This window comes from Desmodus rotundus, chromosome 8, assembly GCF_022682495.2.
Source record: "Desmodus rotundus isolate HL8 chromosome 8, HLdesRot8A.1, whole genome shotgun sequence".
NCBI classification, from domain to species: domain Eukaryota; kingdom Metazoa; phylum Chordata; class Mammalia; order Chiroptera; family Phyllostomidae; genus Desmodus; species Desmodus rotundus.
This window is the reverse complement of record NC_071394.1, coordinates 103,275,059-103,302,966: the sequence shown is the minus strand read 5'-3', so window position 1 is coordinate 103,302,966 and position 27,908 is coordinate 103,275,059. Positions and strand designations below refer to the sequence as shown.

The 27,908-nt window shown below is 37.4% G+C and overlaps 3 protein-coding genes across 8 annotated transcripts in view; 2 read left to right on the top strand and 1 right to left on the bottom strand.

The window, feature by feature from the left end:
• PCCB (propionyl-CoA carboxylase subunit beta) overlaps positions 1 to 953 on the top strand; it is a 66,801-nt gene extending 65,848 nt beyond the window's left edge. The window contains exon 15 of one of the 2 annotated variants that reach the window (XM_024565866.4): positions 638 to 953. In XM_024565866.4, coding sequence (XP_024421634.1) covers positions 638 to 759 — 122 coding nt within the window. In that variant the 3' untranslated portion in view covers positions 760 to 953. Of the gene's footprint in view, positions 1 to 77; positions 582 to 637 lie in introns of those variants that run through there. The other variant, XM_053929349.2, reaches the window with a different exon arrangement.
• The window catches only part of NCK1 (NCK adaptor protein 1), a 553,292-nt gene that overhangs the window by 86,690 nt on the left and 438,694 nt on the right, over positions 1 to 27,908 (top strand). The gene's annotated exons all lie outside the window — the stretch shown is intronic.
• Positions 5,307 to 27,908, bottom strand: part of STAG1 (STAG1 cohesin complex component) — a 389,253-nt gene continuing 366,651 nt past the window's right edge. For 2 of the 3 annotated variants that reach the window (XM_053929346.2, XM_024565652.4), the window contains 7 exons: positions 27,267 to 27,395; positions 18,614 to 18,819; positions 13,912 to 14,086; positions 11,991 to 12,101; positions 11,054 to 11,168; positions 7,424 to 7,504; positions 5,307 to 7,334 (listed from right to left, as the gene is read on the bottom strand). In XM_053929346.2, coding sequence (XP_053785321.1) covers positions 7,311 to 7,334; positions 7,424 to 7,504; positions 11,054 to 11,168; positions 11,991 to 12,101; positions 13,912 to 14,086; positions 18,614 to 18,819; positions 27,267 to 27,395 — 841 coding nt within the window. In that variant the 3' untranslated portion in view covers positions 5,307 to 7,310. The remainder of the gene's footprint in view (positions 7,335 to 7,423; positions 7,505 to 11,053; positions 11,169 to 11,990; positions 12,102 to 13,911; positions 14,087 to 18,613; positions 18,820 to 27,266; positions 27,396 to 27,908) is intronic. The other variant, XM_024565653.4, reaches the window with a different exon arrangement.

Below are 27,908 nucleotides of genomic sequence, written 5' to 3'. Positions count from 1 at the left end.
GTCATAGAGCCAGATAAAGAAATAGAATCTACTTTTTTAAAAAAATTCTGACCCCAAGACGTGCTTATTGATTTTAGAGAGGGGAAGGGAGGAAGAGAAACATCGATGTGAAAGAGAAGCATTCATGTGAGAAACATCGAGTGGTTGCCTCTAGTAAGCACCCTGACTGGAGACAGAACCTGCAACCTCGGCATGTGCCTCGACTGGGAATTGAACCCACAGCCATTTGGTTATAGGACGATACTTCAGCCAACTGAGCCACACCGGCCAGGGCTAGGATCTACTTCTTGATGGTTGGAGTGTCAGTGTCCCATTGTAGAGGGACTTGTGTACAGGAAGGAATGGGAGGAATTGTAACTATTTTTGAAAATTCACATTTTCTTTATTTCCTATTGAATTCATCTTGGCAGGGAGTGGAGTCACATTTTTCTTTTTTCTTTTTGTAAAGTTGGGGACCTGCCAGAGGAATGGGAGCTCCAGGGATGCAGGAGAGGGTTCACAGGGCCTAGCCCCTCTTATATCAAGTTGGGCCCAGCTCACACTGTGGGTCCCAGAGATGGTGCCCAGGCTGAGCACAAGATTGGAGGGTGGCATCATCTGGGGGTGCAGATGATCTCCCTTTTCTGTGCTTGACCAGGGTTTGTGGATGACATCATTCAGCCTGCCTCTACACGTGCCCGAATCTGCCGTGACCTGGATGTTTTAGCCAGCAAGAAGGTACAACGTCCTTGGAGGAAGCATGCAAATATTCCACTGTAAGCAAATGAAAGGAAAATAAACCAAGAGCTAGTCACCTGGCTATTAGAAGTCATCCCGGCCTTTTTTGCAATCATGAAACCTGAGAATCCAAGTAACAGTAATTACTTGGAATGGCTAAGTTTATTAAATTCTAGAAAGATTTCATTTGTGCCTTACTGTAAAATTATTTGCTTGATTAAAAATATTAATTGGTATACTTTTGAGCATACATTTCATTTTTTATGGTAGAAATCTGAAAAATCATGAAAACTAGAAACAGTACATAGTGTTGTCACCTAAAGCTGTCCCATATTTAACACCTCTTTGTATTGTTTTCCTCCCTACTCCCTCCTCCCCGCCCCTGGAAGAATTACTTTTATTCCCCTACAGGTGAGATAATAAGCTTTTAAGGGTAAAGTATTTATCTGCTTAGGCTTCAGTTTCCTTACTTTTAAATAATAGTCCCTATCTTTTAATTCCTCCAGGACTTGTTGAGGATTCTATGAGGTTTGCATGTGTGTCTAACCGAATAGATCCTCAGTAAGATGAATACCCTATGTTAGTTCAGAAATGTGTTCTCACATTTTAAAAAACTTATTTTGGAAATTTTGTAACTTTAAAAAATGTGGGGAGAGTTGTATTATACACTCTTCATGTGAATTCTCCAGTTCTTAACATTTTCTACATTTGCTTCATCTCTTCCACACATTTGTATTATTTTTATTGACCCATTTGAGAGTAAGTTGCAGAATGATGACCCTTTGTTTCCCCACAATGCAGTTTTTATTTCCTAGGAAACAAAGCTCATTATCTTACATATTCTTTTATGACTGACATTTTTGAAGAGTGTTCACCAATTATTTTATCGAATGTCCCTCAGTTTGAGTTGATTTTTTTTTCCGGATGTTTAGACCCAGGTAAGAATAATACATGAAGAGTGTTCATTCCATGTATTACATCAGGAAACACGTGATGTTAGTTGTTTTTCCATTATTGATGGAATTGACTCAGGTCACTTGGTTAAGGTAGTGGTTGTAATGGCTACCATTTTCTCTTTGTAATTAATAACTAATTTGGGAGCATTCTTTAAGCCTATCTGCCCACAAGCTCTTATCCAATACTTTCAAGTATCCAGTTATGGTTCCTGCCTCAATCAGCTATTCTATATTGAGTGTAAAAATACTACGTTTCTAACCCTGTCATTATGTCTGAATGTATTAGTTGGTACTCTAATTGGGAGGAAGAGCTTTCTTTTCTCCTGTTTTTTTTTAGTGTCTCTTTAGACTCATGGATTTTTAAAAACATTTCTCCTGAAATAATTTTTTACTATGCTGTTACCCTATCAAATTTTCAAGCAAAGCACATATTGCAGTAGTTTGTTACTTTTTTCTCCTTGCCCCATCCTTACCCTACCCCAAGAGTTATCTTTTTGAGATTGGGAGCCATATATTATTCATAATTAAAATCTGTGCTTAGTACACAGGTGTTCCATAAATGTTTTAGTGAATGAATATGTTTATCAATCAAAAAATTTAGACTACTGGATTTAAAGTTTAATGTTATTCATTTTGATGCACAATATTTCCTGATTTGGCCATTGGGAGCTCCTTCATGCTGGCTCAATCCTTTTGATATGACTCAATAACTTTTTATGTACTTATTTTTTGACACATGATAATGTACCAGCCCTAGAATAGTGATTTCTCCCAGAGCCCTGGTTTCTTCTAGATGTAATTTATAAACTGTGATTGGTACTGGATGGTCCCATTGATACTGGGGTGTCAGTGCTTGTAGGTATTTTCAGCAGACTAGGAAATGTTTATACAAATATATGTATATATATGTTTAGGGAACATGTATATATAAATATATATTTTACATATATAAAATTTGAAAATCATGAATTCATACTGAAACTTTTCATTTCGGTCTAACACACTAGTTCTTCTTTGCCTTCCCTATTCTATATTTATGCCTGTCTTCTCCCACAGTGATAAAATTGATTACCATTATCTGCAACATATTTTACTCATTTGCTCAATCCTGCAATAAATATAAAAGTTTCAGAACCACTACAACTATACTGATAATAAACCTAAGGTAAGTTCAAGACTTTTGTAGTTCCCTTGTTAAACTGAAGGTACATGGTCAAATTATTTGGATTAGTAACTGGGTGATGATTGTGTTATCAATTTGAGACTTGAGTATTTTTTGTCTGTTTCTTCCCCTCCTTGTAGAATTTAACTTTATTGCATATGTAAAGTATTAAGAGTCATTCCAGAACTGGAGATTTTAGGTAGTTTCTGCAGAAAAACCAACCATGGAGTGCTGCTACAGTGTGCCCCATAGAGTGTACTTTTTTCTGTGGTGAGAGCCTTAGGTCCTCCCACCACTGATGACTTTCTCTTGTTCCAGCCCCATGGCTCCAAAGGTCTGTAAGCCCTGCTTGGATGTTGCATCATTTACGACTCATCTTGACCAAAGCCAGTATGTGACCATCATCCATTTTCCCCATTTCTACCAGGAAGCCCCACCATTGCATGAAGCCAGGTTTAAGACCTTAGGAGTCATATTTTTAGTTGAGTATCTTTCCTCCCTCTCCAGTTGGAGAATGGTACTCTCCATTCTAGTTGGGCTGAGTACTTGAGCAACAGTCTCTACTCTCATCTCTTGTGGCCTCCCTCCCGCTGAGGCTGTTCTGAGCTAACACACTAATTGCAGGTTCAGATTTTGTCGCTTTTGTTGGAATGCTCTAGCGAGATTCCAGTGGATAATGCTGTTCTCCAATGTCTTTGGCCCACATAGAAGGTTCTTGTCTGTCCCTCCCTTGCTTGCCTAGTTAGGTTTTTGATCCCAGTCCTGCTGCCTCTACCTTGGAACACTCTTTGCTTTCCAGTCTACTCATGCTCAGGGACCTGAGGTCTCCATCTCAAATCATGAACTCAAACTGCTTGTAATCAGTAAGGACTTGGGTTAGCAAGCAGAATGCTGGCAAGTGTCTGTCTTTAGACCGAGAGCTGTAGAGGGTAGGGAAAACGTGCCAGGTGTCCCTGCTCCAAGTCAGTCAACCAATTTGATCTGAGCCACACAACTGAGTGGTGAAGCTGAGATTTGAACCTAGGCAGACTTTTCTGAACCCCAAGCCTGTTTTCTACACTATTCAGAGTATTGCCTTTCAAATCATGAGGGAGGTGGGATGAGAAGTCTGCTCTAGTATGATTGTCTCAAAGGAGCCAAAGAGCTACTGGTTTGGAAAAGCTTTCCTACCTCATCCATTGTGGCCATTTTTTTTTGAATTGCTAGAGTACTGGAGAGCACATCCACATGCATCCTTCCACTGCTTGTTAGAAAGTGCTTAGGTTTTGAGAAAAGTTCTTCCAGTTTCCCTTCTGACCATGTCTTGGTCTGCCCAGCACAATTCTCTGCCTCTGGATGAACGGATGCCGGTGCTTTAGATGTGGTCTGCCCACTCAGACAAGCCTCTGGAGGACCCTCACCCCACTTTTAAATTAGTTTAGACTGTACCTGTTTGACAGATATATTTCACGTCCTTCTGGTTCCAAAGGATTGTGGCTTTATTCTTTTAGAGAGAACTACTGATCTTCATGTCGCTTGAACCTGTTAGCATGGGATCTCCAAGCAAGAGCTGTGGCCACTTATTAGGTAGCACCCCAGTCTGGGGCCTCTGTGAAGTCTAGCCAACACATTTGGGCAAAGGTGGCAGCCTTGGTAGGTAGCTTCTGACCATGTCCCACTGTGCTGGATGGTGAGAAGTGACTCATCCTTTGTGTTTTCTTCAGAGCAGAAAGCTGTACTTGAAAACATGATACTTGATAGAGACCACTATAGAACAAGGCTTAGGAGGGCAGGAATGGAACCTTACCTGCGAGTTTTGTCTATTCATACTGAAAAGCCTGAGTAGGCACTAGACCTTTGTTTCCTTGTTTGATGGACTCAAAGTCATAGTCACATAATAGCTGGGAAGTTGGCAAGCTTATCCCAAGATAGAGTAACACATGAGTAAAGCCCTGGTCTCGTTTCATAAACATATACCCCCCTCAAGAGGAGTTGCAAGGGAGACAAACCCATCCGTATCACCCTCTCTCCTTACCTATCTAGAGAGCTCACCTGCTGACCTATCCCCTACATCCCTGCTTTTTCTGCAGACATCTTAGGCCACCTAATGAACACAGCCCAAAATACACAGCCAGGCCCATAAAGTATAAGGTGTGACCTCTAGCACCAGTATCTAGAAAAACTCTCACTTCTAGAGTAGAATCCAGGTGCATAGTCTCTGGATGCCTCCTCCAAAACTCAGCCGACAAGAGACTTCCTCCTGAACCACAGACAACTTGGCCTATCCATCCTCTCATGGGAAATTCAAGGAATGAAAGAAAATTAATGAGCTGGTCCTAAATTTCTGCTTTCTTTAAAAGAAAAACTCACTGATACAGTAATTTTGCCATCATTTAACAAATATCTGGAAGAGCAAACTCTCAAGAACAGCAGGACAGAAAAATCATCTCTTTAAAGCTTTCCTAGTAGTACAATAGGATGACTACCACAGCCTGATTTTGAATAGTTTATTAAAGGAAAGGTGAAGCATCAATTTCAAATTGTACAAAAGGAAAAAAAAAAAAACCTCATATTGCAAATGTACAATTTACAGAATTACTAGCAAAACCAATCAAGGAGACACTGAAAATACAAAATTTCGATTGATTTCAAACTGAACTGGAAACCCATTGGAGTAGCTATTTTAAGCCTTTTTCGTTGCACAGTAATCTACAGTTCTAAGTCAGCATCTGTTTTCCACATGAGACTGTCAAGCAAAGGATCGCTCTGTGCCTGTGCCAGGACACCTCCCAGCTTGCTCCCTGGCCAGAACCACAGGCAGGGCTGGTGTGGTAGACTTTCCAGTCATTCCTGCCCCTTCACTTCCAGTGAAGTCCACATCTCTGGATGAAAAGGAGAGCTCAGCCCCCCTAACTGGAGCCCAGGAGTTGCTAAATTAGCAGATAAAACATTTTGGGCAACTGAGTTTTTTTTTCAGAAATATACAAATGTTGAGAAAAATCTGTTTTGTGTTTGTTTACTAAAAGGATGAAGATAATGCATTTTGCTTTCCTGGACAAAAGATAATCATTGAATGCACAGATTTTTTTTTTTAAATGCTTTTCATTTTTAGTAAAAGGGCAAGCCTCATGATTCTGTTGCAGCTACTAAAAAACCAGCCCAGAAACAGCTGTGGATGGATTGGTTTGGACATTGAGGCTTACTTTAAAAATCAGAAGGGAAGCAACTAAGTGGGCTTTTAAAAACAACAATAGTATCAAGTCATAATAGGTCTAAGCAGACTGTAATTCTAAAACCATTGAAGGCTGTCCTCAAGATTCATAATTTCTTTCCCCCAAAGAATTACTCTTAATATGCACATTTAACACTGAAATGTAGCTGTATTTCAAGGTAAGCTTAGGAACTTCACCCTCTAAGCACAGACTTCTATGCAGCACATACTTCTATAATTGGTAAACTTAATTCACAAAATTAGCGCATAAAGGTATTAAGTGCATGGGAAGTAGACAGTTATGTTACACTTAAAATTACTTTTGCATGGCAAAGGAGTTCTTTATGATTATCTTTTTAAGAAAATGGAAGTCTATGTAACTTGAATTTTGCAGGGCATGAAATAAGTGGTAAAAACAGCAAACTGATAACTTGAGAACCATTTTTGTTTTACTGAGAATACTTTATTTGCTGGTAGAAGTTGCTAAAAATGCACAGAACAAATACCAATAGAAAATGTACTGTATTTGAATCCCTATTCTATATAAAATGAACGGTGTACAGCATCTGTTGGAAAAATGGCTGCATGGACATTTCTTATTTTATGCCCCTGTTATAAATAAAAATAAACCTTTTTATTCAAGAGTATATAAAATCTGGGAATCCATATCCATAGAGGGCATGTGGTTTTGGCAGAGATGCACTGTCAGAATTTCATCTTAGCTTGTCAATATTCTGCTCCTCCACATTTCTGTATTCCATAAAGTCAACCAAATCCAGTGAGCTCCAAAACACTCTTCAGCAATTAAAATGAGCTGCTTACTCATAGGTTTAATAAAAATGGTTAGCTTTTAAAACATAAAAAGGCAAAATGTTAAAACGGTTTTTAAATTGTACAACAGGAAAATAAAGTTAAAAATATTTTTTTTTTACTCAATGCGGAGTTTTCATAAAACAGGTGTATAACAGTGTTTATCTTGACAACTGTTTTAAAAATTTAAAATGTTTTCCTCCTTCCAGAAAAAACACATATGTTTTGGGTAAGTCCAATGTTAGGACACAAATGATTTTTCAGGTCAGTCTTTCTGAGGTGACATTCATCAATACTCCCTTGGGTAATTTACATGCTCCTCTTCTGTCACTGCAAAAGGGGATTGACCTCAACCATTTGATCAAAAAACAAATCAGACCACATTAAAAGTGTTTTTCCCCATACAAGCTATCACAGTATATAGGCCTCTAGCTCTAAATAATAGAGTTCCAGATTCGTAAGTTTTCTTCAGACTTCAGAACATAGGCATTCCAAATCCCTAGAAAATGAGAAACGCAATCATTAAATTCATGCAAAAAAACAAGACCCAGAGCCATTAATAAAAGGTAGTAATAATTTAACATTTACTGAATCGTCTTCTATGATAGCTGCAGAATCAAAGAAATCTGGCCTCAGCTCAGCTCTCTCTCGCCGATTTCTTGACGGGGGCTGGAAAGAGAAGCCAGTTAGTTCATTTTTTCTGGAGATAAATTGGGACAGTAAACTGTGATAATAAGCAGCTAGTATTTCCAGTGGTACCATAAATACACAGAACTGCTAAGGGTCAATTTTGAATGGAAAAGGATCTGGCTTTTTACATGGAGCATACATTTAAAAAATAACTGGCTTTTAATTATCAGACAAGAAAAAGCTTTCAAATTATGAATCAATTGAGTATGTAAATGCCTATAAATAATTTGAGGCCTATAAACATAGAGCATTCCTTTCGATCATAGCATTATAAAATGGGTCAAATGCTAGGTGACAGAACTTCATTAAATTCCCCAAGACAGGTAGATGGAAAGGTATTGAAAGACTCAGGAAAGGGAACTTAATAGATTGGAGTGACAGGTTCTCAGGGAATATCAAAACATATAAAGCAGAATGTTATAGGATAAAGCATGTCTCCAAATTCATATGTTAAAGTCTTAACCCCAAGTACTTCAGAATGTGACTGTTATTTGGAGATAGGGTTTTTGAAGAGGAAAATCCAATATAATTCATGTCCTTAGAAGAAAGAAAAGTTCATGTAAAGACAAAGAAAGAAGATGGTCATCCACAAGTTACAGAGGTGTCAGAATGAAATCAACCCTACTGATAGCTCCAGAACTGTGAGAAAATAAACTTCTGCTATTTAAGCCAACCACTCAGTGGTATTTATTGGCAACTTCAGCAAATTAATACAAAGAGAGAAAGTAATATGATGAATACTCATGTTGCCATCACTGAACTTCAATAATTGTCAAACATTTGCAAATCTTGTTTCATCGGTCTCAATTTTTTTCTCTTCTCCATGTCATTTCATCTATAATTACCTTCTTATGTATCACTAAAAAGAAATTAAATTAAAAAAAAAAAACCAACACAATCACCAAGCATTACTATTCCTGACAAAGTGAATGTCTTAATATACCTAGTTAATATTCTGCATTTGGCTGTGTTGGAGCATGGGGTATATTGTTACCCTCCAATTTAAAGTACAAGAGGCTAGAAGCTTCCAGCCAAGATCGAGGCATAGGATGGATATGCTTCTCTTCCTCACACAACCAAAAGATGGATAACAACTAATTTAAAAACAAAAACAATTAGAACTTCCATACAGGAAGTGTGACAACCAAGGAGTTAAAGAAGAAATACTCATCCAGACTGGTAGGAGAGGCAGAGACAGGAAGCTGGGGCAGGGAGGACATATCCTGAGGCAGCAGCTGGCAGACTGGGCAGCCCCACATTCGAGTGTGGATAAACAAAGCATCAAATTGACCACTGGCTGTAAAAACCTGTGGGGATTCTGGCAGTGGGAGGAACTCCCAGTCTCACAGAAGAGTCCATTGGAGGGGCCTATGGGATCCTAGAATGTACACAAGCCCACCCACCTGGGAATCAGCACCAGGAGGGCGCAATACACTTGGGTGAGGATATGGGAAGAAACTGAAAGGAGGGTGAGAACTGAGCAAATGGCATTATTCTCTCTCTGACCGATGGGTACCCCACAAACAGTGCCACAATGCAGCAAAGTGGGTTGACTCGCCCTGGTGAATATGTAAGGCCCTGCCTCTTACAACGCAACAGGTGTGCCAAGACAAAGAAATATGACCCAAATAAAAGAACAAATCAAAACTCTGTTTTCAGAGAAAGAACTAAGTGATGAGGAGATAATCAACCTATCAGGTGCAGAATTGAAAACTGGTGATCAGGATGCTCACAGAAATGGTTGAGTATGGCCACAAAATAAGGAAGTGAAGGCTATGCAAAATGAAATACAGAAAAATATACAGAGAACCAACAGTGAAGAGAAGGAAACCAGGACTCAAATCAACGGTTTGCATCAGAAGGAAGAAACAAGAATTCAAAAAAAATAAGAGGCTTAGGTGCCTCTGGACATCTGAATCATAGGGGTGACAGAAAGAGAAGAGGAAGAGCAAGAAATGGAAAACTTATTTGAAAAAATAATGGAGAACTTCCCCAATCAGGCAAGGGAAATAGACATGCAAGTCCAGGAAGCTCAAGAGAGTCCAAAGAAGCTGGATCCAAGGCACATCATAATTACATTACCCGAGATGAAAGAGAAGAAGAGAATCTTAAAAGCAGCAAGAGAAAAGGAGACAGTTACCTACAAAGGAGTTCCCATAAGACTGTCAGCTGCTTTCTCAAAAGAAACGTTACAGGCAAGAACGGCTGGAAAGAAGTATTCCAAGTCATGAAAGGCAAGGATCTACATCCAAGATTGCTCTATCCAGCAAAGCTATCATTTAGAAGGGAAGGGCAGTTAGTACTTCCCAAATAAGGTCAAGTTAAAGGAGTTCATCATCACCAGGCCCTTATTATATGAAATGTTAAAGGGACTAATCTAAGAAAAAGGAGAAGATCAAGACTATCAACAGTAAAATGACAACATACTCATAACTATCAACAACTGAATGTAAAAATAACCACAACAAACTAAGGAAACAACTAGAATAGGAACAGAATCACAGAAATGGAGATCACATGGAAGGTTATCAATGGGGATGGGTGGGAGGAGAATGGGGGAAAAGGTACAGGGAATAAGCAGCATAAATAGTAGGTACAAAATAGACAGGAGGAGGTTAAGAATAGTTTAGGAAATGGTGAAGCCAAAGAACTTACATGTATGACCCACTGACATGAACTAAGTTGGGGGGGGTGTTGAAGGTAGGGGAATGCAGGGCAGAGGGGGATTAAGGGGAGACAAAAATGGGGTAATTGTAATAGCATAATCAATGAAATATACTTAAAAAATAAAGGATGAATTGATAAACAATATAGATGAATCCTGAAACATACTAAGTGAAAGAAGCCAATCATAAAAGACCATATATTGTATAGTTCCATTTATATTAAATGTTCAGGATAAGCATATCTGTAGAGACAGAAAGTAGATTAGTGGTTGCCTAGGGCCTGGGGCTGGGGAGAATGGTGGGGAGGTTGACTGCTAAAGGGTATGGGTTTTCTTTTGGGGGTGATTAAATGTTTTAAAATTGGGGTGATAGTGGCACAACTCTGAGTAAGCTAAAATACACTGAATTGTGTCCCTTAATAGTTAATTGAATTATATCTCTATAAAGATGTTACTAAAAAAAAAATAGAAGAGCATAAAAGTAAAAGATCATTTGGTTCAAAATTTCATCTCATCCGAAAGAAATATAATTTTTTAAAAAAGATTATTTATTTATTTATTAGATCTAGTGTTTGTTTTTCCAAGAAGTTAAAAGAAGCAACCAGTTCTTCCTTTGCCAGAGTTCAAAATTGGACTGCTTTGAAAGCAGGCCTGAAAACCACAGAAGCTCATCCAGATGCCCACAAGACTTACACTGGCCCTCCCCATTGCTGGTCAGTGTTACCCCCTCCTCCTCACTTCACTCTTGCTCACATAGGTTTCTGAAAACGAAAATGTCTTACACCAATACCTTCATATATTTATATATATATTTTTTACCTTCACATATTTTAATAGAATAAAAATGTACTGAATTTCCTTACCAGATCAATAACCATGGTGTCTTCAAATTCTTCATTCATATCTTCTAACTGGCTCCGGGATGACATCATCACATCTTCAAAGATGGGCTCAGCATCTTCCTCCATTAGGCCCCGACTGATAAGGAAAAAGCACAGTCAGAAAGCTGTTCATATTCATTGAATTTGGAGTCCTGGCTCTTTCTTACTTTAGGTCATCTAACCGATAAAAGTATACCTTCCAATTACAACCTATAGACTGACGGCACAGATTATGATACTGAACCCTAACGCAATTAAAGATCATTCATTTGGTTCAAAATTTCATCTCAACTCATCAGAAAGAAATATAATTTTTTAAAGATTATTTATTTCTAGAGAGAGAGGAGAGGAGGGAGAAAGAAGAAAGGAGGGAGAAAGAGAGAAGAAAGGAGGGAGAAACAGAGGGAGAGAAACATCAATGTGTGGTTGCCTCTTGCATGCCCTCCCACCAGGGAACTGTCCTGTAACCCAGGCATGTGCCCTGACTAGGAATTGAACTGACAACCCTTTGGTTCGCAGGCCAGCACTCAATCCACTGAGCCACACCAGCCAGGGCAGAAAGAAATATAATTTAAATGCAATACCAATAATAGCGGTTAACGTTTATTTAGCTATGTATCCATTCGCACAAAAACTCTTAAGTAATTGGTACTGTTATTATTCCAAATTTACAAAAGAGGAACCTGAGCACAGAGGTTTTACAGCTTGCCCAAAGCCACATAGTTGGCAAGTAGCAGCACAGGATTTAAACAATGAAAACCTCAAGGGCCCATGCCTTCCATTCCTGTTCTATGCTGTGTAACATATCCTGAATTACGATTTTAACTCCTAAGACCAAACATCAGAGGAATCCAAGTAATTCCACAAAATAACCAGTATCACATAGTTATGTTCTTGTGATACTGGATGTGACACTTACACGGCATGCCTCACTCCAGTTCTCACTTTCATGTAGTTCATTCCTGTTCTGTCCTTCCGATTTAAGTCTTCTAATTTTGGCTGGCCTAACCAAGAGATCTGCATCTGAGGACTAAGAGACAGCACTATTATTCATCTTGTGGCAGCAGATAATGAAATTAGGTAGTAAGTCCCATGATAAATTGGCCGGCCTAATCCCCATGTAGGGGAAGTTGGCTGGATTTATTCCAGGGCCAAGGGTGAGTGCATTATCAAAGGATATGCCCCTGTAGAAATGGCAGTATGGTGCCCAGAGAGATTCCTAAAGTCTCCAAGAGAAGCTGGCCATGGCTACTTGTCAGGTGTGAAGGAAATCCCCAAATATGCCTCTTTGAGATAAGTTATTTTGAGCTGAAGGCAATTAAGAAGCAGTAAATAAAAAAAGGTCCTGGAAATAAACTCTCATTTTATTGGTGACAGACTCTTCAGAGTCAGCTCAGAGCCCAAAGAGGGTGGAGGAAACTTTTTCTTCCCCTACAGGTACTTAAATTGTCAGCTTCATTCCCAAATCCCTGCCAAATGAGTGCTTCCCAGATCTCTGCATTCAGCTGCTGTCATACTCACAAGTGTTCCTAGCTGGGCAGCCAGTCCCCTAAAGAACAAAAATGATGCTGGCCTGGTAGCTCAGAACCCTTGAGTTGAATAACAAGGTAGGGCACAACAGTTTTTCTCAGCCCTTCTGCGGAGATTTAGAGTCAGGTGCATGCTGAGCAGTCTTCACCTGTACTCAGTACTTACTGGAACATGAACAGCTGCATAAACACACCTCTTGGGACTTTTACAGGATGTACACTTTAATAATTTTTAGTAAATTAAATCTGTTGTATGAAATTCTAAGAAGCTGTCTTCACATAATTATGTGGGGCTACCACCTTGATTAAACCTATAAATCTAGAATAGGTGGCAGACTGCAGCTAGGAGGAACTGACAAGCGGTAAACTCAGGGAAGTAAGGCAGGCAGCTCTAATGAGGAAGAACCCACCTTGTAGAAAGCTGGTCATATGGTAATATCACCTTCTAAGAATGCCCAGTTCTGCAGTGGCTGACAATCACCATTTCAGCTTTGAAGAAAGGCAGATCCTCAAAGCAAAGCTGCCTTATGAAAATTTAGGATCTGAATATTTCTAAAACCTCCTCTTTCCATTTCTAACCAGCTTAATTTATTGAGTTCAAGTGAGAATTCTCCCTCTTATCCAGAGTAATTTATAGCATTACCCCAGTATGAATAGGAACACAAGTGAGAAACTAAGAGAATTTCCAAGTTGGGTGAAAATAACAAAGAAAAAGTTAAGGTTGTTTTTTAATAGCAAAAGTCACGCAATCACATTGTTCAGAGCACTGGTACTAGAAAACATTTTAATTGCTACTGTGGGAAAAGGTAAGATCTTGATTTTCTCTTTGCAAAAGGGCAACTGTTTCTTAGAATTTATCAAATATCTTACTCATTCTTAATCTACAAATAGCTTAAAATATAAACTTAACCAAGATAAAGTACTGCTAGTTAAATGGGTGATCAAACTAATAGTCTACTTATTTGGTGTTCAGACTAGTATAGGCTCTTTTGTCAGTGAATTGACCTGAATGTTTTCTTGGCAAGTACTTCCGAAGAAACAGACCTGCCCAATGGCTGTGCAAATTCCACCTGAAAGTAGCAGTTAGTGAGACATCATGCACTTAAAAGTCTCTAAACTGCAAACATGCATTTGCAGACTTATTATACATCTTCTAATGTAAATTATTTAACCTCTATTTGTGGCCTTGTTTTCTCATGAAATTGACCAGTAAAACGGCCTGATGAACAAAAAATTTTACTCAGTTTCTTTAACAGTTACAGGTTTTTGTGGGGTTTTTTTTCGGTCAAGAAATGAACTTGTATTACTTACTTGTGTAAAAAGTCGGGTTCAGAACCATGTTCAGATTCAGGTTCCTGAATCTGCTCTCCCATGGGCCGGCTATTCTCGCGCAAGACAGTAGATGTGAGCTGTGGTGTTGGCAAAGGTCCAGGAGTCTGAATCATGGTGTCAGTCCTATTTAGCCATGTATTATCCAGACTTTCATCTGTAAAATTCCAGTTAAGAGTCACAGAATGTCATGGGTGAAGTGACTCTGGTATAAGTTATAGCATCGGCTATTTTTTAAAACATTTAAAAAGTATATTTTATTGATTATGCTATTACAGTTGTCCCATATCTCCCCACCCCTTTATTCCTCTCTGCCCTGCAACCCCTCCCCCCAGGACACCCCCTAATTATTTCATGTCCATGGGTTGTACATATAAGTTCTTTGGCTTCTCCATTTCCCATACTACTCTTAACCTCCCCGTCTATTTTGTATCTACCATTTATGCTACTTATTCCCTCTACCTTTTCCCCCGTTCTCTGCCTACCCCACCCTGCTGATAACCCTCCATGTGATCTCTATTTCTCTGGTTCTGTTCCTGTTCTAGTTGTTTGCTTAGTTCATTTTTTAATTTTTTTTAGGTTCGGTTGTTGACAGTTGTGAGTTTGTTGTCACTTTACTATTCGTAATTCTTATGTTCTTCTTTTCCTTAGACAAGTCCCTTTAACATTTCATATAATGAGGGCTTGGTGATGATGAACTCCTTTAACTTGACCTTATCTGGGAAGCACTTTATCTTCCCTTTCATTCTAAATAATAGCTTTGCTGGATAGAGCAATCTTGGATGTAGGTCCTTGCCTTTCATGATTTGGAATAATTCTTTCCAGCCCCTTCTTGCCTATAAGGTCTCTTTTGAGAAATCAGCTGACAGTCTTATGGGAAGTCCTTTGTAGGTAACTGTCTCCTTTTCTCTTGCTGCTTTTAAGATTCTCTCCTCTTTCACCTTGGGTAATATAATTATGATGTGCCTTGGTGTGTGCTTCCTTGGGTCCAACTTCTTTGGGACTTTCTGAGCTTCCTGGACTTCCTGGAAGTCTATCTCCTTTGCCAGATTAGGGAAGTTCTTCATTATTTGTTCAAGTAAGTTTTCCATTTCTTGCTCTTCCTCTTCTCCTTCTGGCACCCCTATGATTCAGATGTTGGAACGTTCAAAGTTATCCTGGAGGTTCCTAAGCCTCTCCTCATTGTTTTCAATTCTTATTTCTTCATTCTGTTCTGGTTGAATGTTTACTTCTTCCTTCTGCTCCACACCATTGATTTGAGTCTAGGTTTCCTTCCCTTAACTGTTGGTTCCCTGTACATTTTCCTTTATTTTACTCTGTATAGCCTTCACTTTTTCCTTTATCTTGTGACCATACTCAACCATTTCTGTGACAATCCTGACTGCCAGTGTTTCGACCTCTGCATCTGATACGTTGGCTATCTCTTTATTACTGAGTTGTATTTTTTCTGGAGCTTTTATCTGTTCTTTCATTTGGGCCATTTTTTTTTTTTGTCTCAGCGCAACTGTTACGTGGTAAGGGGTAGAGCTACCCACGTCGTTGTGTTGTGGCACTATATAAGGGGGAAAGGGTCCTAGAGGGAACAGTGCCCCTTGTTCTGTTCTTGGCTGGCTTTCAGTCATTTCCACCCCTACCCACAAGCAAATTGGACCCTTCTGATGCTGATTCCTGGGTGGGTGCGTTTGTGTACATTCTAGGATCCTGCGGGTCTCTCCAAAGAACTCTTTTGTGAGGCTGGGAGTTCCTCTCGCCGCCCCAAGCCCCACAGGTTTTTTTCAGCCAGAGGTTTTGGCCTTTATTTCCCAGTGCTGGAACCCTGGGTTGCGTGGACTGTCTCACTCCCCAGTTTTTCTCTCAATTTATCCACACACAAATGTGGGACTGCCTGCTCTGCCAGCTACCACCTTGTCTGCTCAGGTCCTCCACCTCAGCTGCCCATCTCTGCCCCTCCTACCGGTCTGGATGAATGCTTCTTCTTTAACTCCTTGGTTGTCAGACTTCTATATAGTTCGATTATCTGGCAGTTCTGGTTGTTTTTTGTTTTTAAATTTGTTGCTGTCCTCCTCTTAGTTGTATAAGGAGGCTCAGTGTATCTACCTATGCCTCCATCTTGCCTGGAAGTCCAGCATGGGACTTGAACATGGTTCTGGAGTTATTTAGACTGTATAATTTGAATCCCAGTTTATGTGACTTGCTTGTGTGACTTTGAGTTAAACTTCCAAAATTCAGGCTTTTCATATACAAAATAGGAATATCAGTATCCTACCTCATACATTTGTACAGATTAAATGAGGTAATGTATAAAACCATCAAATGTTAACTATCTTCACATTATCATCTGTTCCAAGTTCCTCTATCTCATGGTAAAAGGAGAATGGAGCCAGTTTGAAATCCCTGTAACCTTCCTTTACTCAAGTAATAAAGGGCCTGTAGGTCTTAAAGGGGCCCCACACAGCAACACTTAAATTCTGATGGCTTTAATGAGAAATCAGCAAATCCTGTTACACAACTGAACACTGGTCACCAGAGGAAAAAAGTCCTTTTCCAGGTAATTCACATGGGGAAGGGTTGAGAGGCTCACTGTTTCTATGCTTCTAAGTTCTACCTCTTAAGGGAAATATTCCCTGATCACTCACCCAGCTCCACTTACCATTCTCTTTTAAAAATTTCCAGAGAAAATAGAACCATTCCTGCTAAGACTAAATTATACACCGTCCTGCACTGGCAGTGTGTATTTGTCATGTACATATGTTATCTCTAATTAGATTTAAGTTCCTTCAAGGGACCAGGAACTTTTTCCTTCTTCTGAAGCTAACTAGACTAGAACAGATTAAAGTATTTGCATACCTAAACCACATACTAATAAAATACTACTTAACTATAAACATCCTATCTATAAAAATTCTAAATTGTTTTCTTAATATGGAAGACTTAAAAAATATTACTGCTATGTCTTCCCATTGTTTTTCTCCCCCATTGAATCTCAGAGATGTGTGCATGTTAGGTTTCTCATCTGCTGTGAAGCATTCCATCTCTCTGTGTGCATGTCTCAGGTGTCCAAAATTTTGTCAGATGTATGTGTATGTTTTATTAGCTTTTCTGTCCCTGTAAATGCCTACTGTTGTTTGGTTAAGGTCATTCCACCTATGTGAACCTCACTACTAAATCTCTTCTTAATCAGCAAGAATGCTGTATCTTCTTTTATTCATACCACTTTTCATTCAATACTTAATTCAAAACTCTTACTCTCTCCTGAACTTAAAATTTTATAATCATAGGAATGGTTCTTAACCTGGTACACTCATCTTTCAGCTCTTTACTACATGTCATCTTTTCCAGAATATCTTTCTTAATTCATTAAAAGTCTGGCCACTTCTTCTATGTTCCCAGAGAATTTTTCTGGCCAATCATTGCATTTAACATGCTGAACTGAAAACTGTGTGCTTCTGTCTCTAATCTGTACTATGAGCTCTTTTATTAACACCTCATCTCCAGCACTTAGCACAGTTCTTAGGAAGGTGTTTGGTAAAGATTTAATGAATGAATAACTTCAGGAAGAACTCACTCTTCTTAAAAGAGATCCTGCTAGCTAGCCCCTCAATATTCCCCAATGGAAACACTCTTGCAAAGCTCTCTCATGGTTATACTAAACAAATGGAACTTTGCTGCCTGAGGGTTCTAGGCAAATAACCCGAGCCACTTGGTAAATTTCAAACTGATACAGAGCAAGTTTTCATTTTTGCAACTTATCAATTACCAAATTAGGTTATCTGGTCTATAAATGTTTTTCTTAGTCCTAAAGATAATCATATTGGCAGCTCCATTATCGAAAAATATTTCTTTTTTTGTTATTTAAATTCTTTAGGCTTTAGTTTCTTCTGTGTAAAATCTGAATAATTGTGCTAAGTAGCCACGGGGATGTAAAGTACAGTATAGGGAATGGAGTAGCCAAAGAACTTATATGCATGACCATGGACCTGAACAATGGTGGGGGGATTGCTTGAGGGAGTGGAGGGTACTGGGTGGAGGGAGGCAAAGGGGGAAAAATTGGGACAAGTCTAATAGCATAATCAATAAAATATGATTAAAAACAATAATGATTTGTTCTATTACTTGTAAAGCAATTTTTAGTCCTTTTGGATATATGAATATTGACCACTGATCACATTTACATTGTAATTCAACTTCCCGTTCCCCACAGTTCATGAGGTTTACAAAACCACATTTAGTAGTGATTAAAATCACTATCTCAATATTCAAAAGTAAATGATCCATTCAAGTGTTAATAATGGAAAGTTGTTCTGATATATTTAATTTGCCGCAGAGGTCTACCCTCAGCTTACCAGAATCTCTTCTGTATTAGTATGAATTTTTACAGAATAACATTATAACGATCTTATTTTAAAATTTAATGTATTCGAGAACTATAGTATGGGATAAGTTTTACAAACTACCATAACTATGTCCTTTTTTCCTTTGTGTTCCATGCTCTTTTAACTTCTGTTTTCTTTTTTCTGTTCCACATTATCAATTTCAACATTTTTGCTTGAATCTCTCAGTGTGTATCAAATATACAAGGACATAATGTATTTAACAGTTATCATCTTGCTTCAACAGATTTTCTATTATTTATCTCTATAATACCAGGAGAGCTATTTGTCTCATAGTGTAAAAGCAGACTTACCTTCTACTCGTTTCTTGTGAAGTGGGGGCCGTCCTTTTTTATTCCTTACTGAAGAAGTTTTGCTGCTACTACTTCCACTGTTCACAGACATTCTATCATCTTCACCTCCAGTGACTAAAGAATTTCTATAGGAGATGAGTGGAAGCCATACATCTTCCCTCCTTTCCATCATCTGCTCCGTAAGGAATTTTTCAAGGTATGAATGACTAGAAACACAACAGAAGAAGCAGTGATTTTCATGGAGGCACTTAATATTTTCATAACATGAGGTGCTCTCAGAAAGTTCTAAAGAATCTCTAAGGACACATTTTTTGCATACAGCCTCTCCACAGCAAAACAAACTTTTAACTTGTGAAAATTATAAGAGACAATCATTTAAAATCTTTAGAAATTGTCTTAAGGTCATACAAAAAATGGAGGAAACATTTATTCAAAAATATCTTCCAAATCTCAGTAAGAACAATGACAGTTTGTAGCACTAAACAACATCCGGCATCATTCCCTTGTCCCCCTCACTGTATGTTAAAGAAACTCTACTCTGGGAAGACGTGGATAAGAAGATTGGAGGCTCCCTCTCTTTCTTTTTAGAGCTGCTCTGGAAGAAGCAGGCCATCAGTGTGTTACAGATGTTCTATTCTGGACAGCAGCTGGGAACAACGAGGCCCCACCTCCACAAACCCCAACTTTTTGGGTAGTAACTCCTACTCCAGGCACAGCACACTAAGAATACTGCACCCTGAATGCCTCACCTCAGCTCCCTTGTAGAGCGGAAATTCCATAACTGAAGGAGCAAGCCAAGAAGCAGAGGTAACTCTGGACCCCTGCCCATAGAAGAGAGGTGTTATTTTGGAATGAGAGGGATACTATCCCAGTACCCAGATCCTGTTCAGTGGCATAAAATTCTGCCCAGAGGCTGAGGCAGATGATAGGATGAAGCTTTCCAGCTATTTGGGAGGACTGACTTTATTTGGAATACAGTATACAATATTCCTTGCCTAAGGGTGTTGGCAGCTCCTTATATTATAGGCAACAAATGAGAGAGTAGAACAGCCAGAAATTTAAGGGAACCAACACCAAGAGCCCTCAGCCCTCCTGGAATGAGAAGGTTGTGCACATATGCTAAGCTACACCCATTCATGAGCAAACAGAACAGGGGATGGGGGCACCTTTGAAATCATTCCCCAAACCTTACACATAACTATGAACATAGCGGGGAAAACTTGCTGGCACAATGGGCTTACATACAACCTCCAACCAAATGCTGGCTGAACAATAGGCTGCTCTGACCTAACAGCAACTCCTAAAAAGCCAGGCTTAAAAAGAAAATCACAATAGACTAGTTTCCGGTTCTGTATACAAGGAGCTTGTAAGTTGCCAATGCACCCTAACAAGCAAAAAGTTGAAAAAAATCAACAACTCTTCTTGGATCTATAAGAGAAGAAAATCATTGTGGAGACACAATAGAGGAGGTCACAGCTTACTGCGACAAACACACGAGCACAAATCCCCTTGGGAACCATTGCTGGGGTAGGAAAACCTGTACTATATAGTTCATGAATTGCTGGAGGCACACTGTAGACGAATCTGAGAGTAAGAAACTCCAGGGTACCCAGTTATAGGGGAGGCCCCACAGTAATGGAGACTGACTGGTGAGGGAAACAGTCAACTCCAACCCACTCTACTCACACTGTTCCACCTGAGGGTGTAAAAAAAAAAAAAAAAAAAAAAAAACAACCCCTGAGAAGCTCATGTGAAGCTCACAGTCCAGAGACATAGCTTACTAAAAGGCTGCGACCTAATCACAGGACTACAGAATGTTCCCCTCCTCCTACACTTCAACACCACATTACTAACTGCCTATTTACAACAGTTTGTTTTACCCAGTACATCATGTCCAGCTATTGAGAACAAATCACAAGGCACACCAAAAGGCAAAACACACAACTGGAAGAAATGGAGCACGATCATAACCAGAGAGGGCAAAAAGGCCAGAATTTTCAGACCTGGAATAAACAACTATGACTAATATGCTAATGGCTCTAATGGAAAAATAATGCCTCTGATGGCTTATTAGCAGACTAGACGTGGACAAGGAAAGAATGTCTGAGCTAGAGGAAAGCTCAACAGAATCCTTGAAAACTGAAGAGCAGAGATGGAAAAAAAACCCCATTACAACATCTAAGGACTGTAGTACAAATGTAAAAGGTAAAATATATGCATACTGGGAATGTCTTAAGGAGAAAGAAAGGAATGGAAGAACTATTTGAAATAATAATGACAAAATTAATATTAGACCCTAAACCATGGATACAGGAAACTCAAGAATCCTAAGCAGGATAAATGCCAAAAGAACTACATTTAGATATATCACTTTCAAACTACAGAAAATCAAAGATGAGGAAAAAAGTAACTTAGCTACAGAGGAACAAGGATAAGAATTATATCTAACTTCTCAGAAACCATGCAAGCAAGAAAAAAGTAGAGTGAAATATTAAAATGTTAGGAGAAAAACCCACCAGTCAAAAATTCTGTGCCCTGCAAAATTATCCTTCAAGATGGACAAATACTTTCTCAAATAAAAATTGTGAGACTCTGTTGCCAGTATATCTGCTTTGCAAGAAATGTTAAAAGACGTTCTTTGAGAGAAGGAAAATAATATGGGTCAGAAACTAGGATCTACATAAAGTAAGGAAGAGCACTAAAGAAGGAATAAATGAAGATAAAATAAAAACTTATTTTCCTTATTCTTAATTGATTTAACAAATAAGTTTGTTCAAAATAGTAATACCTGCCCTGGATGGGTAGCTCAGCTGGTTAGAGCACTGTCCTGATACACCACACTTACGATGTCAATCCCCGGTCGGGGCACATACAGGAATCTACCAATGAATGCATAAATAAGTGGAACAACAAATCGATGTTTCTCTCTCCCCCACCCTCGCTTCCTCTAAAATCAATAAAACAAAAAAATTTTTAGAAAAAGAACACCCACAATTATGCAGTTATGTATGCTGTATACAAATTAAGTGAATGATAGCAATGTTATAAAGGATGGGAGGGATGAATTGGATCATTGTGTTAACAAACTATAGATATACCAAGAAAGGAGAGTAAACAGAATCCTAGAATATTCAATTAAAGCCACAAAAGGCAGAAAAAGAATGGAAGACAAAAGCAGAAGCAAAGAACAAGGGCAACAATAAGAGTAAGGAATACAGTAGATATTAATCCAACTATATGAATATCAATTTGAATGTCAATGGTCTAAATCACTAAGTAAAAAACAGAGATTGTCAGATTATATCAAAGAACAAGACCCAAATATAGGTTGTCTACTGAAACTCAATTTAAATATAAAGACACATACTGATTTAAAAGTAAAGGGACAGAGAAAGATACACCATGCTAACACTAATCAAAAGAAAGCAGCAGTAGCTATATTAATTTCTGACAGAGCAGACTTCACAGCAAGGGCACTACAAACTGATAAAGGGATTAATTCTCTAAGAAGACATAATCCTTATTGTGTATGTGCCTAACAACAGACTATGAAACTATGTGAAGCAAAAACTAATAGAACTTCAAAAAGAAATAGATGAATCCACTATCAGAGTTGGAGAGTTCACACCCTCTATCAGAAATGGACAGATTCAGTGGGTAGAAAATCAGTAAGGATATAGTTGAACTCAACTACAACACCAATTACCTAGATATAGTTTATATTTACAGACAACTTCATCCAGCAATATCAGAATACACATTTTCCTCATGGTCACCTGGAACATTCACCAAGACAGACCACAGTCTGAGCCACAAAACACATCTTAACAATTTTAGAAGTATAGAAATCATATAATGTCTGCTCTCAGATCACAATGGAATTAAACTAGAAATCAACATTAGAAATACAGCTGGAAAAAAATCCCCAAATATACAGAGATTAAACAACACACTTCTAAATAACACATAGATTTAAAAAATTACAAGAAATTAAAAAATACTTTGAACTAAATTAAAAAGAAAGTGCAACTTATTAAAATTTGTGAGATGCAGTGAGAGCAGTGTTTTAGAACAGCACTTAGAAGGAAATTTATAACACTGAATATACATATTAGAAAAAAAAGAAAAACCTAAAATCAGTATGTTTTCACCTTAAGAAACTACAAAGATAAGACCAAATTAAATCCAATGTGGAAAAAAAGAACAAAAATTAGAGATGAAATTGAAAACAGGAAGTCAGAGAAAATTTGCAAAATCAAAAGCTGGTTCCTTTACAATGTATAAGATCAATAAAATTGATAAGCCCCGAGCCAAGCTAATTAAGAGAAAGGAAAAAGGAAAAAAAAAAAAAAAAAGAAAGGACAAAAATTACTAACAGCAGAAATGAAAGAGGACACAGGACCTATGGACATTAAAAGAAAAATAAAGAATACTATAAACAACTCTATGTACAAAACTTTGACAATCTAGATGAAACAGACCAATTCCTTGAAACACACAATTTGCCAAAACTAACACAAGAAATAGACGATCCAAATAGACCTTTATTCTATAAATAAGTTGAGTCAACAATTAATAATCTTCCAAAACAGAAAGCACAAAGCTCAAATGGGTTCGCTGGTAAATTCAACCAAGTATTTAAGGAAGAAAATATATCAATTCTCTACAATCTCCTAGAGCACAGAAGCAGAGAGAATACTTCCTTTTCAAAAAAATTTTATTGATTGATTTTAAAGAGGGAGGGAGAGAGAGAAACTGATTTGTTTTTCCACTTATTTATGCATTCACTGGTTGATTCTTGTACGTGCCCTGACCCCGGGGATCAATTGAGGATCAACTTGCAACTTTGGCGCATTGGGATGATGCTCTAACCAACTGAGCTACCCAGCCAAGGTGACAGAATATCTTCAAACTCATCTTATGAGGTCAGCATTACCCTAACACCAAAACCAAGTGAAGACATCACAAGAAAACTAGAGACTAATATCTTCATGAACATAAATGCAAAAATCCTCAATAAATTAGTAAATAGAGTCCAAAAATTTATTAAAAGAATTATATAGACCATATTATAGAAATGTACACCTGAAACCTATACAATTTTAATTAGCCAATGTCACCCAATATATTCAATAAATAAAAATAACAAATATGTTTTGAGCAAAGTCCTAACTTCAAAACTAAATGTATATGTGTATAGCATGACCAAACCCAGGTATTCAAGGCTAGTTCAACATTCCAAAATTAATATAATCTGTCACATCAACAGGACAAAAAAAATCAAGTGACCATATCAATAGTTACAGAAAAGGCATTTGACAAACTCCAAACCCATCCATGATAAAAACTTTCAGTTAACCAGGAACAGAGGGAAACTTCCCCAACTTGATAGTAAACATTTATAAAAGACTATGTAACTAACATCACACTCAATGTTGAGAAACCTGAAACTTTTCTATTAAATCAGTTGCAAGGCAAGAATGTCCCCTCTTATCCTTTTCAACATTGTATTGGAAATTCTAGTTAATGCAATGAGACAAGGAAATATAAAGTATACAGACTGGAAAGGCAGAAATCAAACTGTCCTTGATCACAGCTGACATGATGAAAACCTGATGCAGAAAATCCTAAAGAGCTGACAAACTTATGGAGCTAACAAGCTATTATAGCAAGGTTGCCCAATACAAACAAAAGTCAATCACTTCCTAGATATCAGCAATGAACAAGTGGAATTTGAAATTAAAAACACAATGCCATTTACATGAGCACCCCCCCCCCAATTACTGAGGTATGAATAACAAAACACATACAAGGGCTATATGAGGAAAACTACAAAACTCTGATAAATGAAATGAAATAACTAAATAAATGGAGAGAAGGATATTCCATGTTCATGGGTAGGAAGAATCAATACTGTTAAAAAGTCAGTTCTAACTTGATCTATAGACTCAAGGCATTTCCTATCAAAACCTCAGTAAGTTATTCTGTGGATAGTAACAAACTGATTCTAAGGTTTATATGGAGAGCCAAAAGACCGAGAATTCCAATATAATACTGAAAGAGAAGAACAAAGTTGGAGGACTGATACTACCCAATTCTAAGACTTACTATAAAGCCACATCATTTTGCAATATATACACATATCAAATCATAATTCTGCAATATATACATCATATCAATATATTGCAATATAGACACATATCAAATCATAATTTTGCAATATATACATCATATCAATATATTGCCATATAGACACATATCAAATCATCATACTGGACTCCTTAAACTCATATAAAGTTATATGTCAAATATATCTCAATAATGTGGAGAAAAAGCTACAGTAGTGAAGACAGTGTGGTAATTAATGGTGAATGAACAGACACATAGATCAGTAAGACAGAATAGAGAACCCAGAAAGAGACCCACATAAATACAGTCATCTGATCTTTGACAAAGGAGCAAAGGTAACAGACTAGAGCAAAGACGGTCTTTAACAAATGGTGCCAGAACAACTGGACATCCACAAGCAAAAAAATTTATCTACATACAGGTCTTAAACATTTCATAAAAATTAACTCAAAATGGATCGCAAACCTAAATGTAAAATACAAAATATAAAACTTCTAGAAAATTACATAGGAGAAAACCTAGATGACCTTGGGTACAGCAATGACTTTGCGGATACAACACCAAAGGCAAGATCCCATCATAAAATCATTAAAATTTTAAAACTTCTGCTTTGCAAGAGACACTGTCTACAATGAGAAGACAATCGTAGCCTGAAGAAAGTATCTGCAAAACATATATCTATAAAGAACTACTATCTAATATACAAAGAACTGTTAAAACTCAGTAAGAAAACAATCTGATTAAAAAATGGACAGAAGATCTGAATAGATACCTCACCAAAGGAAATATATAGATGACAGATAAGCATATGAAATGATGCTTCATATCATGTCATCAGGGAAATGCAAATTAAAACAACAATGAGATACTAATGCAACATCTATTAGAATGACCAGAATCCAGAACACTAATACCAAATGCTGGCAGGAATGCAAAATGCATACATCCACTTCGGAAGACAGTTTTGTGATTTCTTACATCAAATATACTCTACCAATGCCATCCAGCAATTGCATTCCTTGGTATTTACCCAAAGGAGTTGAAAACTTACGTTCTCATAAAAACTTGACACAGTTTTAGTTATACTGCCGAAACAAGAAAGCAACCAAGGTATCCTTCAGTAAGAGGCTCAATAAACAAACTTTGGCACATCCAGACAATGGAATATTATTCAATGCTTAGAAGAATTGAGCTAGCAAGCTATGAAAAGATAAGAATAACTTAAAATGCACAGCACTAAATGAAAAAAGCTGATGTGAAAATGTTACATCCTGTACAATTCTAAATATATGACATTCTAAAACGGGTAAAACTATGGAAACTAAACAATCAGTGGCTGCCAGGGGTTGAGGGGAGAGGAAGAAGGATGAATAGGTAGAACACAGATTTTTTAGGGAGGTAAAACACTCTATGATACCATAAAGATGGATACAATGAGTTGTACATTTGTACAAACCCACAGAAGGCACAATACCAAGAGTGAACTGTATTATAAACTACAATGGAATAAAATTAGAAATCAATAATGGAAGGAAAATTTGGAAATTCACAAATATGTCAAAATTAAATAACATACTCTTGAATAACTGACAGATTAAAGAAATCACAAAGGAAATGGGAAAATACTTTGAGGTAAATGGAAACAGAAATGCAAGATACCAAAACTTACAAGATGCAGCTAAGTAGTGGTCCAAGGGAAATGTATACCTGTGAATACCTAAGTAAAAAAAGTTCTCAAACCACCCCATCCCTACCAATACCCAACACCACTCATTCTCTATCATATTATTCTATTTCAGTTCCTGAAACTCTTGTTTGTACATTTATGTTATATCTCCCTGCATTAGAACATAAGCTTTCTGAGGGCAGAAACTATTGTTCACTGCCTGGCCATATTAGAATAGTTATAGAAAAGTACTAGATGCTTACTATTTTTTTTTTTTTTTTACCAAATCTTTCCTTAGAACTATCACTTATATTTAGATAAGCTTCAACTGTCAATCCAAATTTCTGTTTATTTAGCATATTATACCTGACTCATCTTCCTATCAGTATTTGGGATCCATAACAGAATCACTCTTAAGTTTTCTACTTTTAAATAAAACTTATCCCATCAACATTTTCTTTTGAAAACAGTGTATTATTTCTTTAACTTGTTATTATAAAAAATAGAATATATAAAAACATCAATCTTCATGAAACAAGTCAAGTAAAAAAACTAAAATATAATTAATATAAAAGGGAAGTAGGGTTACACAGCGGCAATGCTGATGCTCATATATCTTTGAATTGCAGAGTAAGAAATCAATCCCAATTGCTTAATTTAACCTTGCAAATTCTAGCTATGGAAAGATGAGCAGTCAAACAACTATACAAAGCTTGAAAGAAAACTACAGTTCCTTAAAAGAATCAGAGCCTGAAGTATTAAATAATAATTGTATCTAGATAATTAAAAAATTTTCACAAAATATTAAAAATTACAATAGTATCATGACAAAAGCCACTTCTGCAATGTGCAACTTACACTGTCTTTTTGTCCTGTCGAAGAAGTTTAGAAGAAAATTCACTTAGTACTTCCAGGAAAGCCAGATTGGGAGGTGGATATTCTTGTCCTTTCTGATTTTGGTATTTAAAGGCAAATTCTATGCCATCCCTGAAGTACAAGAAAATATCACTTTATTTTTCCAGATAGCTAGCATGGTTTTCTCAATGGGCTAGAATTTCTAAAACAGTTGGGAAGGCTGCAAAATAATCATTAAAAGTAGTAAAATCTGATAATATAAATAGTAAAACCAAATGGTTAAACAATGTTAACTGCATGACGTATTGCATAATAATATTTACTTTTATTTTTTACAGTAGAAAACTGTAAGTTGTGAAAAGTAATTGCAGTTCTGTGAGTTTTTTGTAAGGTAATGTCTTCTGTCAATCAGTTTTCAGTTATGAATTGAGGCTGATCAAATCACTATTGCCAGGTTCCTTCAACATTTTCTCACTGATAGGCCAGATAAGAATACTTTGTTAAACTTTACTTTCTACACTTCGTAAGATGAAAAATGGACAGTTTTTTTCAAATTAAAAATGGTCTCCTTTTGAGAATGATGAGATCTCTAAAGTTTTTATAACTTAAAAATTCTATAATTTTTCTGTTTAAAAAATGGGTCAA